Here is a 12973-nt window from a genome sequence, read left to right on the forward strand (position 1 = left end):
GTCTGCATGAATTAGAATAAGAACCAGTGCTTTCTGCATAAATACTGTCAGCTCTTCAGAATTAAAAAAAATGCACTGAAAATTCATCATTATAAATAAGGTTCTACTAATAAACACTCCTGTGCTAATGTGATTTGATGTTCTAGGCTCCTTTTTTTCAGAAATTACTTCTTGATAAGTATTTGAGAGAATGTAAATAATGTTTGATTTGCAGCAAATCTACCGTCATGTAGTCAAATTGTTATGTTCAAAAAATTTATGCATTTTCTTAGGGATCCAACAAAATCTGCATGTTGTCTTGATCATGGATTCTACCAATTTAAATTTCACAATAAACTGTGAAAGTAATCCAGCACTGTATAAGAAATGTCAGGTTTTATGGATGGAAACCTGGTCAAGAGACAGTATGAAAAAGGTAAGTTGCATTAGTTGTGAATTATTTAAATTAGTATTTCTAAATATAACTGAGCTCTGGTGAATAAGGTCAAGAGATTTAAAGTTGTGAAGGAATAATTGTCACGGTACTTATTTAATCCCTTTGTACACTCTTACAAAGACAGAAAATTCTGCAGAGCAGTTAAGTATTATTAGCATTGTTATTTTACCAGTAACATCATGTTTTGTTCTCTCTGTGAGCTCACTTGAACAACATGCTGACTACTATGACTCTGACCAAACACAGCATATAAGAACAAAATACATACTACAAGGAAAATGTTAAAGCTGATTGTATTTTGTTTGTATGGGGAGGTTTTGGTGTCGGATTGGCTTGCAGGGATGAATTCTGTGAGAGGCTGCCAGAAGCTTCCCCCGTGTCAGGTGGAGTCAGTGCCAGCTGGCTCCAAGAAGGATGGGCTGCTGGCCAAGGCTGAGCCCAACAGCAGTGGTGGCAGTGCCTCTGGGATAACATTTAACAAGTGGAAAGAAGTTACCATACAGGAGCAACTGAAGCCAGAGAGACGAGTGGGAAAACATGAGAGAAACATCCCTGCAGACCCCAGGATCAGTGCAGAAGGAGGGGCTGGTGGTTCTCCAGTTGCCAGAGCAGAGATTCCCCTGCAGCCCATGGTGCAGCCCATGGTGAGGCAGCTGTGTCCCTACTGCCCAAGGAAGTCCATAGTGGAACAGAGATCCACCTGCAACCCATGGAGAGTCCCATGCTGAAGCAGGTAGAAGCAGCTGAAGGAATTTGTGACCCCACGGGAAGTCCATGCACATATATGCATGTGATTGTCACACATAGCAACATGAACAGACCCCCTTAGCACTAACATAAACAGCACCAGCACAGCATTGCCATCATCCTGTTCCCCTCTCTGAGTGATGTCAATGAAGGTCAATTAGTGTGTAATACGTACATGGTCAGAATGTGGATTAAGGCTGTCTTATTTCCTCTTGAATTATGTATGTGTTTAAGACTTCGACATTTGTGCAATTGTTAGGTCCTCTGTGAATTAGTTTCTCCTTCTTACAGCCAGGAAAATCTCTTCCACTTGAGAGAATAGGAGGTTATATGATGTGGAAAGGCAGAATTATCTTTCTAATGCTAAAAGTATTCTGTCGAGTCCTTATTCTGACTAAGTGTATAATTTTCAGTCTTTTCAAAAGAGAAATTAGACTGAAAGTTTGTGTTTGGTGTTTTTTTTTTTTTTAATTTTAACTCAAATTGTCATTGTTCATAATTTCCGTGCAAAAAATCATGTGTGTTTTTTAGATACCTGAAATGCTTCTGTATGATTCAGATGAACAAGAAAAGACTGGAAAAACACATAAAGAAGTTAAGAAAAAACATTCAGGTAATATTTAGGTAGACCTACTGGTTACTGTTCTTGCTATTACACAATTGATCCAATCTTGGGCATAGATAATAGCATTGATACTTTGAGTTTGTGTTTACTAGCATATTCATAGACTTTGGTGTAGTTCACATGGCAGGCATTTTGCACGAGGAAGCATTAGTCTGGAACATACATCCTGGCTGATCAAGTGCAGTCTCCTCTGTCACAAGCAGTCATTTTGTATATTCAATTTTATAAGCTGATTTAGCTGTATCTTATTTTGGTCTGTGTCTTCCTTCTATGTGGATATTTCACAACCTGACATTTTGATGTTTTGAGAGTTTTTCAGTTGATATATTTCATTATTCTTTTTGTAGATCTTCATTTTACTTTATTAATTTCAAAAACTACTTTCTTGTAGGTAATGCCCCTTTTTCAGGATAATTGGTTTTTGTCATAAGACTTTAAATTTAGTCACGTTAAAATAGTGTCTCAAGCATAATCTAAGAGACCAGTGCCAGCATTCACTTGCAGAATACTACTTTTAGCCACTTTATATAAAAGTAGCACTTAGAGGTCATGGAACCAATGGAATATAAGATGGTAAGTGGATCACTTGGAGTTTCTTATTTTATACTACTTTTTAATAGGCCAATAAAAATAATGGCCAAAAATAGTATTTGGTGTTCACATTACCATCCCTCTTTATTCTAGATCATCATAATTAATCTAGGCCACAGTACTTATTAGAGGCGTTCATTTATATGTAGAAATGCTTTAGCAATTCTTTTCTTTTGTAGGGTAATGTGGTTTATTTTACCTTTGTACCTTTGGGCTTCTTTTGAGAAATTGTTCAACAAACTGAATGGCAGGAAAACCTTTTAGTTTGCCCGTCATCAGAGATAAGGGAGAAGACAAAAACGCATGGACTTTATTTCTAAAAAAGTTCAAATATTTTAAAATTCAATTTTTGTGGAAGTAGTTTCTTATGTGTTTAGCCCTTAGTAGTCTGCAATTAATTTTGCTGGCTTTTCCTAATATCAAACAGTTTGTTTCTGAGAAATAGGCATTTCAAATGTATTTACATGTTGTTTCCCTGAAATACTTTAAAAAAGTATAGTCTTTGTACTATTTTGAATACTCTTAATTCATATCTTGAAAAACAAGCATATTCTGTTTTTTTAATGTGGGATAAATTTCAGTATAATTTTATCTGTGTAACAAATGGTGTTGTACAGGTGATTCTGCTTTTCTGAAGTCATTTTTGGTAATCCATGAATCATGTAAAATATACGGAGCAACGCCTAGCAGGTATATGACATTCCTTCATGTATACAGTACCATCAATAACAGTAAAAGAAGAGAGCTAATAAAAAGGCAGAACCACTTGCAGGTATGTGTTTAAAACACTTAACAAATGGCTTTTCAATATATTCTTGTGTTAGGAAATGTCTCGTGTATTAATGGGCTGTAGCTGCTAACATGGTTATGTGATGTGTCCTCTGTTGACAAACACTCATGCTGTGGTTTCAGGAGAGAAATAGTATCAATCTTAATGCTCTTCTCTGTTCAAGTGCCTGAAAGAGTGAAAAGTGGTTTTCTTTTCGTTAATACTTTTCCTCAAGAACCTATCAGACTGGGCATGTTTTCTCAGAAGAGTAAAATGTACTCAAAAACATTTCTGATTTTTTCGGCCATGGATATTGGAATTGGGTTGCTAAAAACCCATCATGTTTCCATCAATATAAGTCCTGCCTCTGCTTTTATAAAAGTTCCCTTTGTACCTCTGTATTCCATTCCTTTCTTTATATCTTGACAGCAACTTCCTACTTTGTATGATTTTCACTTCTAGTTCTATGAACTGTTGTATCTGTCCTACATTATTTTTAGTTTGTCCATACTATTTGTAGGAAACTGTAATTTAAATTGACTTAAAATTTGTCACTAAATATCTGCTTCCTATAAACTTTATAGGCAGGTGTCTCAAAGCTGAACGAAGCTAAAGCCCTGGTAGATGAACTGAACAGGAAAGCTGAAGAACAAAGCATTTTACTCAAAACGAAGCAGGATGAAGCTGATGCTGCTCTTCAAGAAATTACAGTATCTATGCAGGTGGTGTATACAATCACATCAAAAGTGAGGGGGAGAAAAGAAAAAATAGCTGCTTTTCTATCTTTAGTCTCTATGTTTTGTATTCTTTTCAACCTTTACAAAACCTGATGCATTTACAAGGGAAGGCATGAACCCAGAGGCTTGAATAAAGTTGGAACAGGACAGACAATTATGTAATTTAAATCATGTTAGAACTGGTTGAGTAGGAAGAGATCAGTGCAAGTTTTGTGCCTGAGTAGCATTCACTGCTGTAGTTTAGTTTGTCTGAAAGTTTTCCTAGAACTTTGTAAATCCAAACTGATTTATATTTATTCCAGATAGGAAATTTCTACCGAATACTTAGAAGTAGCGCTATTTTAAGCAGCAAATGCCAGGAATTAAGTTTGTGAACTTTTAGAAAGTATGTATTTCATGAGGTCTGGTTCTCAGAAATTAGCTTCAGAGAAGGTTAGATAATACCTCTATGTTCATCACTCTTTGAATTTTTATTCTTCAGCTCAGAGGTAGACTTTTTTTTTTCCAGATTCTGTAATTTTCTTTAGTAGTGTTTTCTCAGCCAAGTAAAATAATTGTGTAGACAATAAGTCTCTACTTATTGATGCTTCCTGGAATTATAAATGTAAGATAAGCTGTAATGAGTTACTGCACTGTTGTTCATTTGTTTCTGGTTTAATCTGGTCAAGTCGGAAGCTTGATGTCAAAGACATTCTCTGTGTGCAGTAGTGTAAATGCCTGGTCTTTCTAACCATTTGTTTCACAGTGCTTTAAAGGTGCATTACTTCCCATCTTTGTAAATCTCTTCCTGTTGGCAGTTTTTAGTGCTTTTAGGCTCCATCTGTCTGTAGTACATGAATTCGAATAGTGATAATTGGCTTGGTGTGTCAATGATTTCAGTTTTAAATCTTTGTCTGCTGTTGTCAGTAGAGTTACGGGTATGTGGGTAGCACACACTACACTGTAGGAGAAAATCAAAGAATAGTCCAAAAGCAATGAAACATGATGGGCTCACTGACATCAGAAAAATTACGGTGGAAGTCTCATTATTTAGATTAGCATAAAGTATAGGCGCCCTCTAACATTTTAATGTCACTTCAAATGATCTGGCTTATATAACAGAGAGAGCTCTAATACATACAGACTCTTTTAATCTCCATTCAGAGAAAAGCTTTTGACCTACAACTGAATGTTAAGGTTTTCTTATTCAGAGCGATCATTCAGTACATGTTCATTTGCATGAAATGTCTAATCTAGTTTTATGTAGCTAATGTTTTATGGATTTGAATGTAATCTTCAATAACGTGCTGATCTGTAGCTTGGGTTAAGTGCTGAGAGGATTATTATTATTTTAAGATTGTCTCTGCGTTTATGCATCTGTTACCTTCTGCTACAGCTTCAACTCAGCTTGACAGTTGCTGGTGGTGATAATGTGTTATGTACTGGAAAAAACACAAACTCTGGGCTTCGTTGCCTTGTATCTATTAGGTGATCTGAGCCTAGAATATTAGTATTTTATTTTATCCATTTACCCTAAATGGATAAAAGACATATAAGGTCCACTTTACTGTAGTTTTATATACAAGATATTAATTGTTGTTCTGAAGTGTTTAGGATTCCTGGAGATGGCTAATAACTACTGTCTGCCTGTGGACACTAGTAGGCACAGTACAAATCCAGAATAAAAAAAGTAAACCCAAACAACTTACAATATACATGTAGGACATAAGACAGTTATCCTTACACACAGATTGGTACAAAATTACACGTAAAGAAACCCTACCATGATTAGTAATTCTAGGCTAATAAGATGCAGTTCCAATACAACTGCTGCTTTTATGAACATGATAGAAAAAGTGTGTTTGAATGGTTTTGTGAAAGAAATTGAAATAGAAATGGGATCAGAACAAAGGCAATGACAGGAAAATAGTACTTTGAAATGTAGCAAGAATGTTACAGAGGCTGTCACTCATATGCTTTTAGAGGAAGGCTGACATCTTGATGAGAAATGGAAAATCAAAAGCAAGGGGAAAAAAGTGATAATGAGCCTCAAAGATAGAGGTATAGGTCTGGTCTGTGGTAAATAAAGGGAAGGACACACAGTAAAAGCAAATTATGCTTATTCTGTATAGTTTATTTACTTAGCCAGCCTGCCTAATATTAAATAGACTCAGCTATTTTATTGTAATTGGTATTGTACAAGTTACTATAATGAAGACTAAAAGAAATAAGAGACCTAAAGGGATAAAATCACTGTAAATTTAAAAACTAAAGGAATTCTTTTTTTTTACAGAGTGCTAGTGAGCAAAAAGCAGAAATGGAAAAAATAAAACACCGTATAGCAGAAGAGGCTGCAGAAATAGAACAAAGAAAAAGAAAAATTGAAGATGAGCTGAAAGAGGTTCAGGTAAGAGCTGATAAGGAGAAGTAATATTTTGCAGTCTGATTTTATCTGACTTATGTCCTGCTGTGCAAAATGGTTTTGCAGAATTTATCCCTGCAATTCTTAAATTTTACTCTAAATTATTTTGATATTTAAACTTTTATGCATTGGAAAACAGTATTCCATGTGGCAAATAGAGATTCTTGTTCTGGAATTTGTGTTCTGTTAGATTGTAATTACAGATAGAGTTTTCAAGCCAAATGTTGCTTTCATCTCCTATTTCTATGCTGTCATGCTCTACAGCTGAGTTCTGCTGATTCTATGTAATGTTTTTCAATTACTCATATCTTACAAAGACCAAATACATTACTTTGCCTTGATCAAGCTGGTAATATAGGGCTTGGTACTCTCAGCTGAATGGAAATAGTTTAGTAAGAAATAAATGTACAGTTATTACTAAATCCTGGAAAGTGTATATCCTAATGACACTACAGTGAACTGCTTGTTCAAGAGATTTTACAGCTGTGAAGCATCAGGGTTTTTGGGAGGTATGTGTGTTCAGTCGTTGCTTTTAGTCTGTATTTTTCAAACCATGCATTTTAATTTATACTAAAGACTTAAGAGAACAGAACAAGAAAAACTTTTTTTTTCCTTTAAAATATCATAGGTAGTAAGGAGTTATATCCTTGTATTGAAAGTGACATAGAACTACAGGATTAGACTAATTCTGTGGTCTTTGATAAATATGAAGGATGTGCAAGGTGTGCACAGTCTTCAATAATAACAACCTGTACATTTCTTTTGTCTCCTAACCAATTTGTTGCTTTGTTGATAGGGGAGAAGGATTTGTTTAGCTACTGGAAATAGAAAGCTTTTGTGGGCTGTACTTCTGTGGATGTTTACAAAGAGATCCCCTGTTATGCCTATAAATAGTAGTTAGCATCATTATTAAAAGATGCCTGTATCACAATATCAGGATTATATGATGCTGTTTTATATAGAAATATATATTATCACTCAGTAAATACATGGAAATTTTTTAGTAACTTGTAAACATCAGTGTTAGTTTCTCAGGTAATAAAGTATTTAAAAAGAACAAGAAATTGTATCAAAACAGGAATGGGAAATGTTCCGTTTCTCGTGTCCTCATCTGTCTTTTCAATGTGTTTTCATGTTTTAAGCCATTGGTGAGTGAAGCTAAATTAGCTGTTGGAAATATAAAGCCAGAAGCTTTGTTAGAAATCCGGTCGCTACGGATGCCCCCTGACATAATCAGAGACATTCTAGAGGGAGTTCTGCGGATGATGGGGATTTTTGATACATCATGGGTGAGCATGAAGAGGTGAGAATTTTATTTAGCCTTTAAAATTAAGTATTAATTTACAAGATTAACTGCTTTCTATTGCATTCAGGAATCTTGTGCTCAGAATTCCTTGGTTTCATATGGAAATAACCTTTTAAATATTTGTTTCTTCTTTACTTGGTTATTTTATTCTTTTTACAGTTTCTTGGCCAAAAGAAGTGTAAGGGAAGACATTGGATCATTTGATGCCCGTAATATTCCAAAAGAAATACGAGACAGTGTTGAAGAACTTCTTTCTAGAAACAGAGCATCTTTTGATCCAAAGGTAGTTCCTGATTGCATTACATAAAATGAAAACAAGACTGAAAAAAACCAAAAAGAAAAGACATGATTGCCTGGTTTGCCAGCATAATTTTTAGGATGCCCTTAAGTTAGAGAAAAAGTGATGAATTCTGCTTACAGAATTCATCAGGATAAACAGATGAAGGTGTAGCAGAGATTAATCTGTTGCATACTTCATCCTAAAGTGAGAATTTGGTTGGTGAGTGAGAAGGGGTGGGGTAAGAAATCATTATGGGGTCTAGTGCTCAAAGATTTTTCTACTGCTGTAAAGTAAAACTCAGACCAAGGAACTGTAACTGGCTCCTTTGGTGTCCTTTTAACAGTAAGAGTCTAATAAATCATTCATTGATTTAAAACTTGTTAATTTCAGTTTAGCTTCATAGTTGTAAAAATAACCATTGTGGTTTTTCATATGGATTGATGGCCTTCAATATAATCTTAGTAACAAATTAAAAGATTAGTTCATTAGAAGAGTTGGCTTATTAGCATATTTAAGTTGGTAACTAGAAAATCTGTTGCAGTTACTTATCTTGTATTTATCTCTTCTGCATTATACTTCAAGGACTTTCTTGTAACAACTTTTCTTGTACTGAATTTTTCAGAATGCTAAACGAGCCAGTGCTGCAGCTGCTCCATTAGCAGCTTGGGTGAATGCCAACATCCAGTATTCCCATGTCCTAGAACGAATTCAGCCTTTGGAAAAAGAAAAGGCTGCCTTGGAAGCGTAAGTTAGACTCTATTACAAAATCAGTAGTTTCAAGTCCAATGGTGGCAGATGAAACTGAAGCCACCAAGGATGAATCTGAGTATGAGGAAAGGCTTCTTTGCTTGAGGGGGACAGAATGCTAGAGCAAACCGCACAACAGGAGAGGTTGTGGAATCTCCTCCTCTGATATTGAAATTGTGCCTTGACATGATCCTGCTTTAGCAGGGTGTCATAGGTTTTGTAAAGAGCATATTATTCTATTCCATCTGGGTAGAGCAGAATTGCTTCTCTTAGCCCAAATGGGTCAGTGTCACTTATCAGATGGTGGAGTGCTACTTATCTCTCTTCATTGTTTCACTACTTCCATGGGAATGTCTTCTGCTAATGGACCATTAAGAGCTCATCAATGACATTACACATTACACTGCACTATTATAAGCTGCTCCACACAGGGAGGAGGAGCCAAACCATCTTAACCTAGATAAAAAGGAGCCACAGTCCCACTAGGTATCCAGTTTTCCCACCGGATCCCTGGAGGAAGACCGGACCCATCTCACCATTACTGGACCCTTTTTCTTCAATGAGACCATCTCTACTCCAACAGAACCACATCTGCCACTCCAGGAGGGCTTACTTTGGGCTGCTTCCAACACCCTGACCAACAGGGTGTTAGGTTGTATTTCTGACTCTGTCAGGGTTTTTTTTTCCTAGGATTTCTTGTTTGTTTATTTGTTTGCTTATTCTTCTGTACTACAACATCTGTATTTTTATATCCCTAGTAAAGAACTGCTATACCTATTCCCAAAATCTTTGCCTGACAGCCTTTTAATTGCAAATTTATGATAATTTGGAAAAGGGGGGGAGGGCTTACATTTTAAGGGAGACTCCAACCCTCCCTGGCAGATACCTGTCTATCTAAACCAAGATACAGGGTGGTTGGACTAGATGGTCTCCAGAGGTAATTTCCAACCCTAATCCTTCTGTGATTCTGTGTGAATAGAAGTTTATTAAAAACCAGAGATAAAACATAACCTCATCCAGAGGTAATAAAACGTACATACTGAGACAGAAGAAGTAAATGTGCAATAGTTTCTTTTTCCTGGAAGCTACGCCTTGGATGTTTTTTGAACAATCATGAGTTACCTGTCTCAGTTAAATACTGTCAGGGAGAAATGAGCATCACAGGTGTGCTTAAAATGTATTCTTTCAGTGAAATCCATGCTATTTTATGAGATATACAGTTCCTCTTTTTCAGTCATGTACCAAGCATTATCAGTTTCTCATTAGGAGCAGAAAGATAAGACATTTTCCTATGATCATCCGTAACCGAGGAATCTGTACTGATTGTTTTTCCAGGTCTTAAAGTTCTGTATTAGAAGAACTTGTTCTCCTCTTTAGGAATGAGGTGTTTGGTTTCCATTTTAAAAACTATGTGAGGAGAAGTACTCAAAACTTTTACATGTGAAAATATATATTTCAATATAAAACACAATGGTGAACATTGAACTATCTCTGTGTAAATTACTTTCCTGTTATAATTACTATTTTTTTTTCATTTGGGTCCATAGTCTTAAAATAAGTGTTACATTTTTATAGTAATCTCAAGAAAACTGAAGACAGAAAACAGAAGTTAGAAGATCTTCTGAACTCTGTTGGTCAAAAAGTATTGGAACTGAAAGACAAGTAAGTTGGATTTGTTTATTTCAAGATATAAATAAAAACCATTGATTTTACAGTATGAATAATGAATTTTATCTAAGGAAATGTAACTTCCTGTACTGCAAGATATTTATATCAGATTAAGTGATGCTTACACTGTCTGTACACTGAGTGGAGATAAATACTATTAGATTTCACGTCATCTCCTTGATCAGATGAAATAAATACTCCTTAAAAGTACCTGCTTCTCACTACTGACTGTGTTGGTAGCCTTTATTGTAGGCATTGTAGATGTCAGAAGGAAACAGTATGTTTATCACCTCCTGAATCACGGGGGGCTTCAATGACGCCTTAGGATTTTGGAAACATTCCTATACAAAACTTCTACTGATCACAGCTTGACCATGGCCTACTTTTCTGACAGTTAGCTGGTTAGCTATCTCCTTTTTTCTTAGCCTCTCATCAAGTACATGACTCACAGAGGCATAAAAATAGATCTGGAAAATGTTTGATGTTTTTATTATGTACTTAATATAGGAGATACTTTGTAACCTGACATATGTACATATTACTAAAAGTCACGTCTTGTAGTCTGCAAAGAAAAAGAAAAATGGGTAATTCTTGAATTCTTGTGAATCAACTGTACAGTGATTTCTTAGAATAATTAAATACTATATAGTAGAGTTAAATATATTAATTTATATACCATATATTATATATTTATAAAGTAATATATAAATATGTTACTTTGAATAGGTGGATTAAATGTATTAATTATTTAAATAATTATCAAACTAACGAGATATTGAACAGTATGAAATAACACCTAAATCATGCCTGATTTGGGGGCATGGTTTTGTTTAGTATTAGTTTACAAAATAGACTCCTGTGAATTGAACTAAAGTCATCCATATGAATTAGTAATATTCTTTTTTAAACTTTAAATAGATAAAATTTACCAAATAGTTACAAATGTATGGTATGGCATTGAGCCTACTGTTTATCTGACTAGGTACAGAACAAAACTTTACACAATTGCTAAAATTGTCAGGCTGTTTAAGTAGAAGAAGGAATGATTTTCTGACATTATAGTCTGTATTTCAAATCCATTTTTAAATCTCACCTGTGCATCCATCTAAATTTTGTTAGCTAAAAGCCTAACGAGCCCATCTGCCAATTAGGAGCAGAAGGTATAAAAAAACCCCTACTGCAGTTCTGTCCTTTGTTAACAGTAATCATTACAAATTCAATCAATTAAACTTCTTTGAAAATAACTGTTTGTAAGTTTAGTAGTTTATGATAGCAATTACAAAGAGTATTTGTTTTACAGGTTCCAGAATAGAACAACAGAAGCAGCAAAACTTGAAGCAGAACTAAAGAAAGCTCAGAATACATTGAAAGCTGCAGAGTTACTGATAAATCAACTCGATAGGGAGCATAAAAGATGGAGCACTCAGGTTAGTGAGAATTTTCATACGTACATGTAATACCTGATAATTTGAAAATACAGTTTTTGCACTGCTTGGAGAATGTGATTTACTGCCATTCTGCATGTCTCCAAGTGCACATTTTTTGATTTCTCATTAGAAAATAAAGCTTTCCTTTCCTCTGAAACTTCACCATACTTACAATCTTGCTACCAAATGTGTAAAAATCCCCCAGTATTTAATAGAAAACATACAAAATTCTGTGCTGGTTTTCAATCCCAAGAATGTAGTAGTTATGATGGGTGAACATGTCAGCAGTTGGACTCTCCAACCTGAGATACAGCCAAAAGGGACAAATTTTAAACAATTACAGTCTTAAAATGTATCACCTTCATGGCATTTGTGTTGTAAAAGTGCATATAGGTATACCCAAAATGTTTGGTTACTTTTGAAGTCTTTATTTAAATCCTTGAAACTTTCCTGCTGCTGAAGTAGGGAAGGCAAGCATATCTTATTTGCTCAAATGTTATATTTGAGAGAAACTGACAAGTCTTTGGGGACACAGGCCCTTCTACAATCTGAAACAAAAAGGAAAATCAGAAGATACATATAAGCTGAAAATAGCTGTCACCTCCAAAAAACCCAAGTAACTTTCATAGGTATGGGAAGTCACAAGAAATCTTCATGCAGAGATATATGATTCTGTGTCTCCACTGGTACTGAAAAAAGCCTCAACAATTAGATGAAATGCCTGCGTTTTGGAGAACCAAAGTTAAGGTTAGATGAATCCTTCTTTTAGGTTGACCACCATACTGGAGAAAATTGGAAGATTTTCCTCTGAAAGTAGCTTTACAGCTTTTCCATCTCCCATAGTAAGGATTGGATATATTTGGACCCCAGCATTTAAATGCTTCTAAAAGTGATTCCTCACAGTTTTTCATCTTGGTTCATTAGAAAATTCACACTATCTATTAATGGTACGCTCTAGATTAAAAAGGCAGATAGATCAATTAGGAACTCATCCCATAATGAGAATAGTAAAAAGGTAGTGTTTGTCTCCCTTTAAAGTAAGGAGAAGCAATAAAAATTGCCTTTATTTTGTGTATCAGCATTTCTTTTCAATTTGATTGAAGTTAAATGACAGGACTCTGAAACCAATTATGGCAGTCACATATGATGTTGATACACTGTATTTTTTTTTTCTTGAAAATACTGAAACATTTCAAAACAGAGTTGATTTAGTGCAGATAAATTATTTGAAGATATATG

General features: G+C 35.0%; 1 protein-coding gene across 1 annotated transcript in view; it reads left to right on the plus strand.

Annotated features, from left to right (window-relative positions):
* Window positions 1-12973, plus strand: part of DYNC2H1 (dynein cytoplasmic 2 heavy chain 1) — a 145060-nt gene that overhangs the window by 43382 nt on the left and 88705 nt on the right. Inside the window, exons 52-61 of the mRNA XM_066175749.1 lie at window positions 273-415; window positions 1715-1796; window positions 3017-3171; window positions 3753-3890; window positions 6178-6291; window positions 7449-7609; window positions 7772-7895; window positions 8515-8636; window positions 10215-10301; window positions 11608-11734. Coding sequence (XP_066031846.1) covers window positions 273-415; window positions 1715-1796; window positions 3017-3171; window positions 3753-3890; window positions 6178-6291; window positions 7449-7609; window positions 7772-7895; window positions 8515-8636; window positions 10215-10301; window positions 11608-11734 — 1253 coding nt within the window. The remainder of the gene's footprint in view (window positions 1-272; window positions 416-1714; window positions 1797-3016; window positions 3172-3752; window positions 3891-6177; window positions 6292-7448; window positions 7610-7771; window positions 7896-8514; window positions 8637-10214; window positions 10302-11607; window positions 11735-12973) is intronic.

The sequence above is a fragment of the Chamaea fasciata genome, unplaced genomic scaffold (assembly GCF_029207755.1).
Source record: "Chamaea fasciata isolate MVZ Bird 193981 ecotype frontalis unplaced genomic scaffold, bChaFas1.0.hap1 SCAF_2, whole genome shotgun sequence".
Classification (NCBI taxonomy): Eukaryota; Metazoa; Chordata; class Aves; order Passeriformes; family Sylviidae; genus Chamaea; species Chamaea fasciata.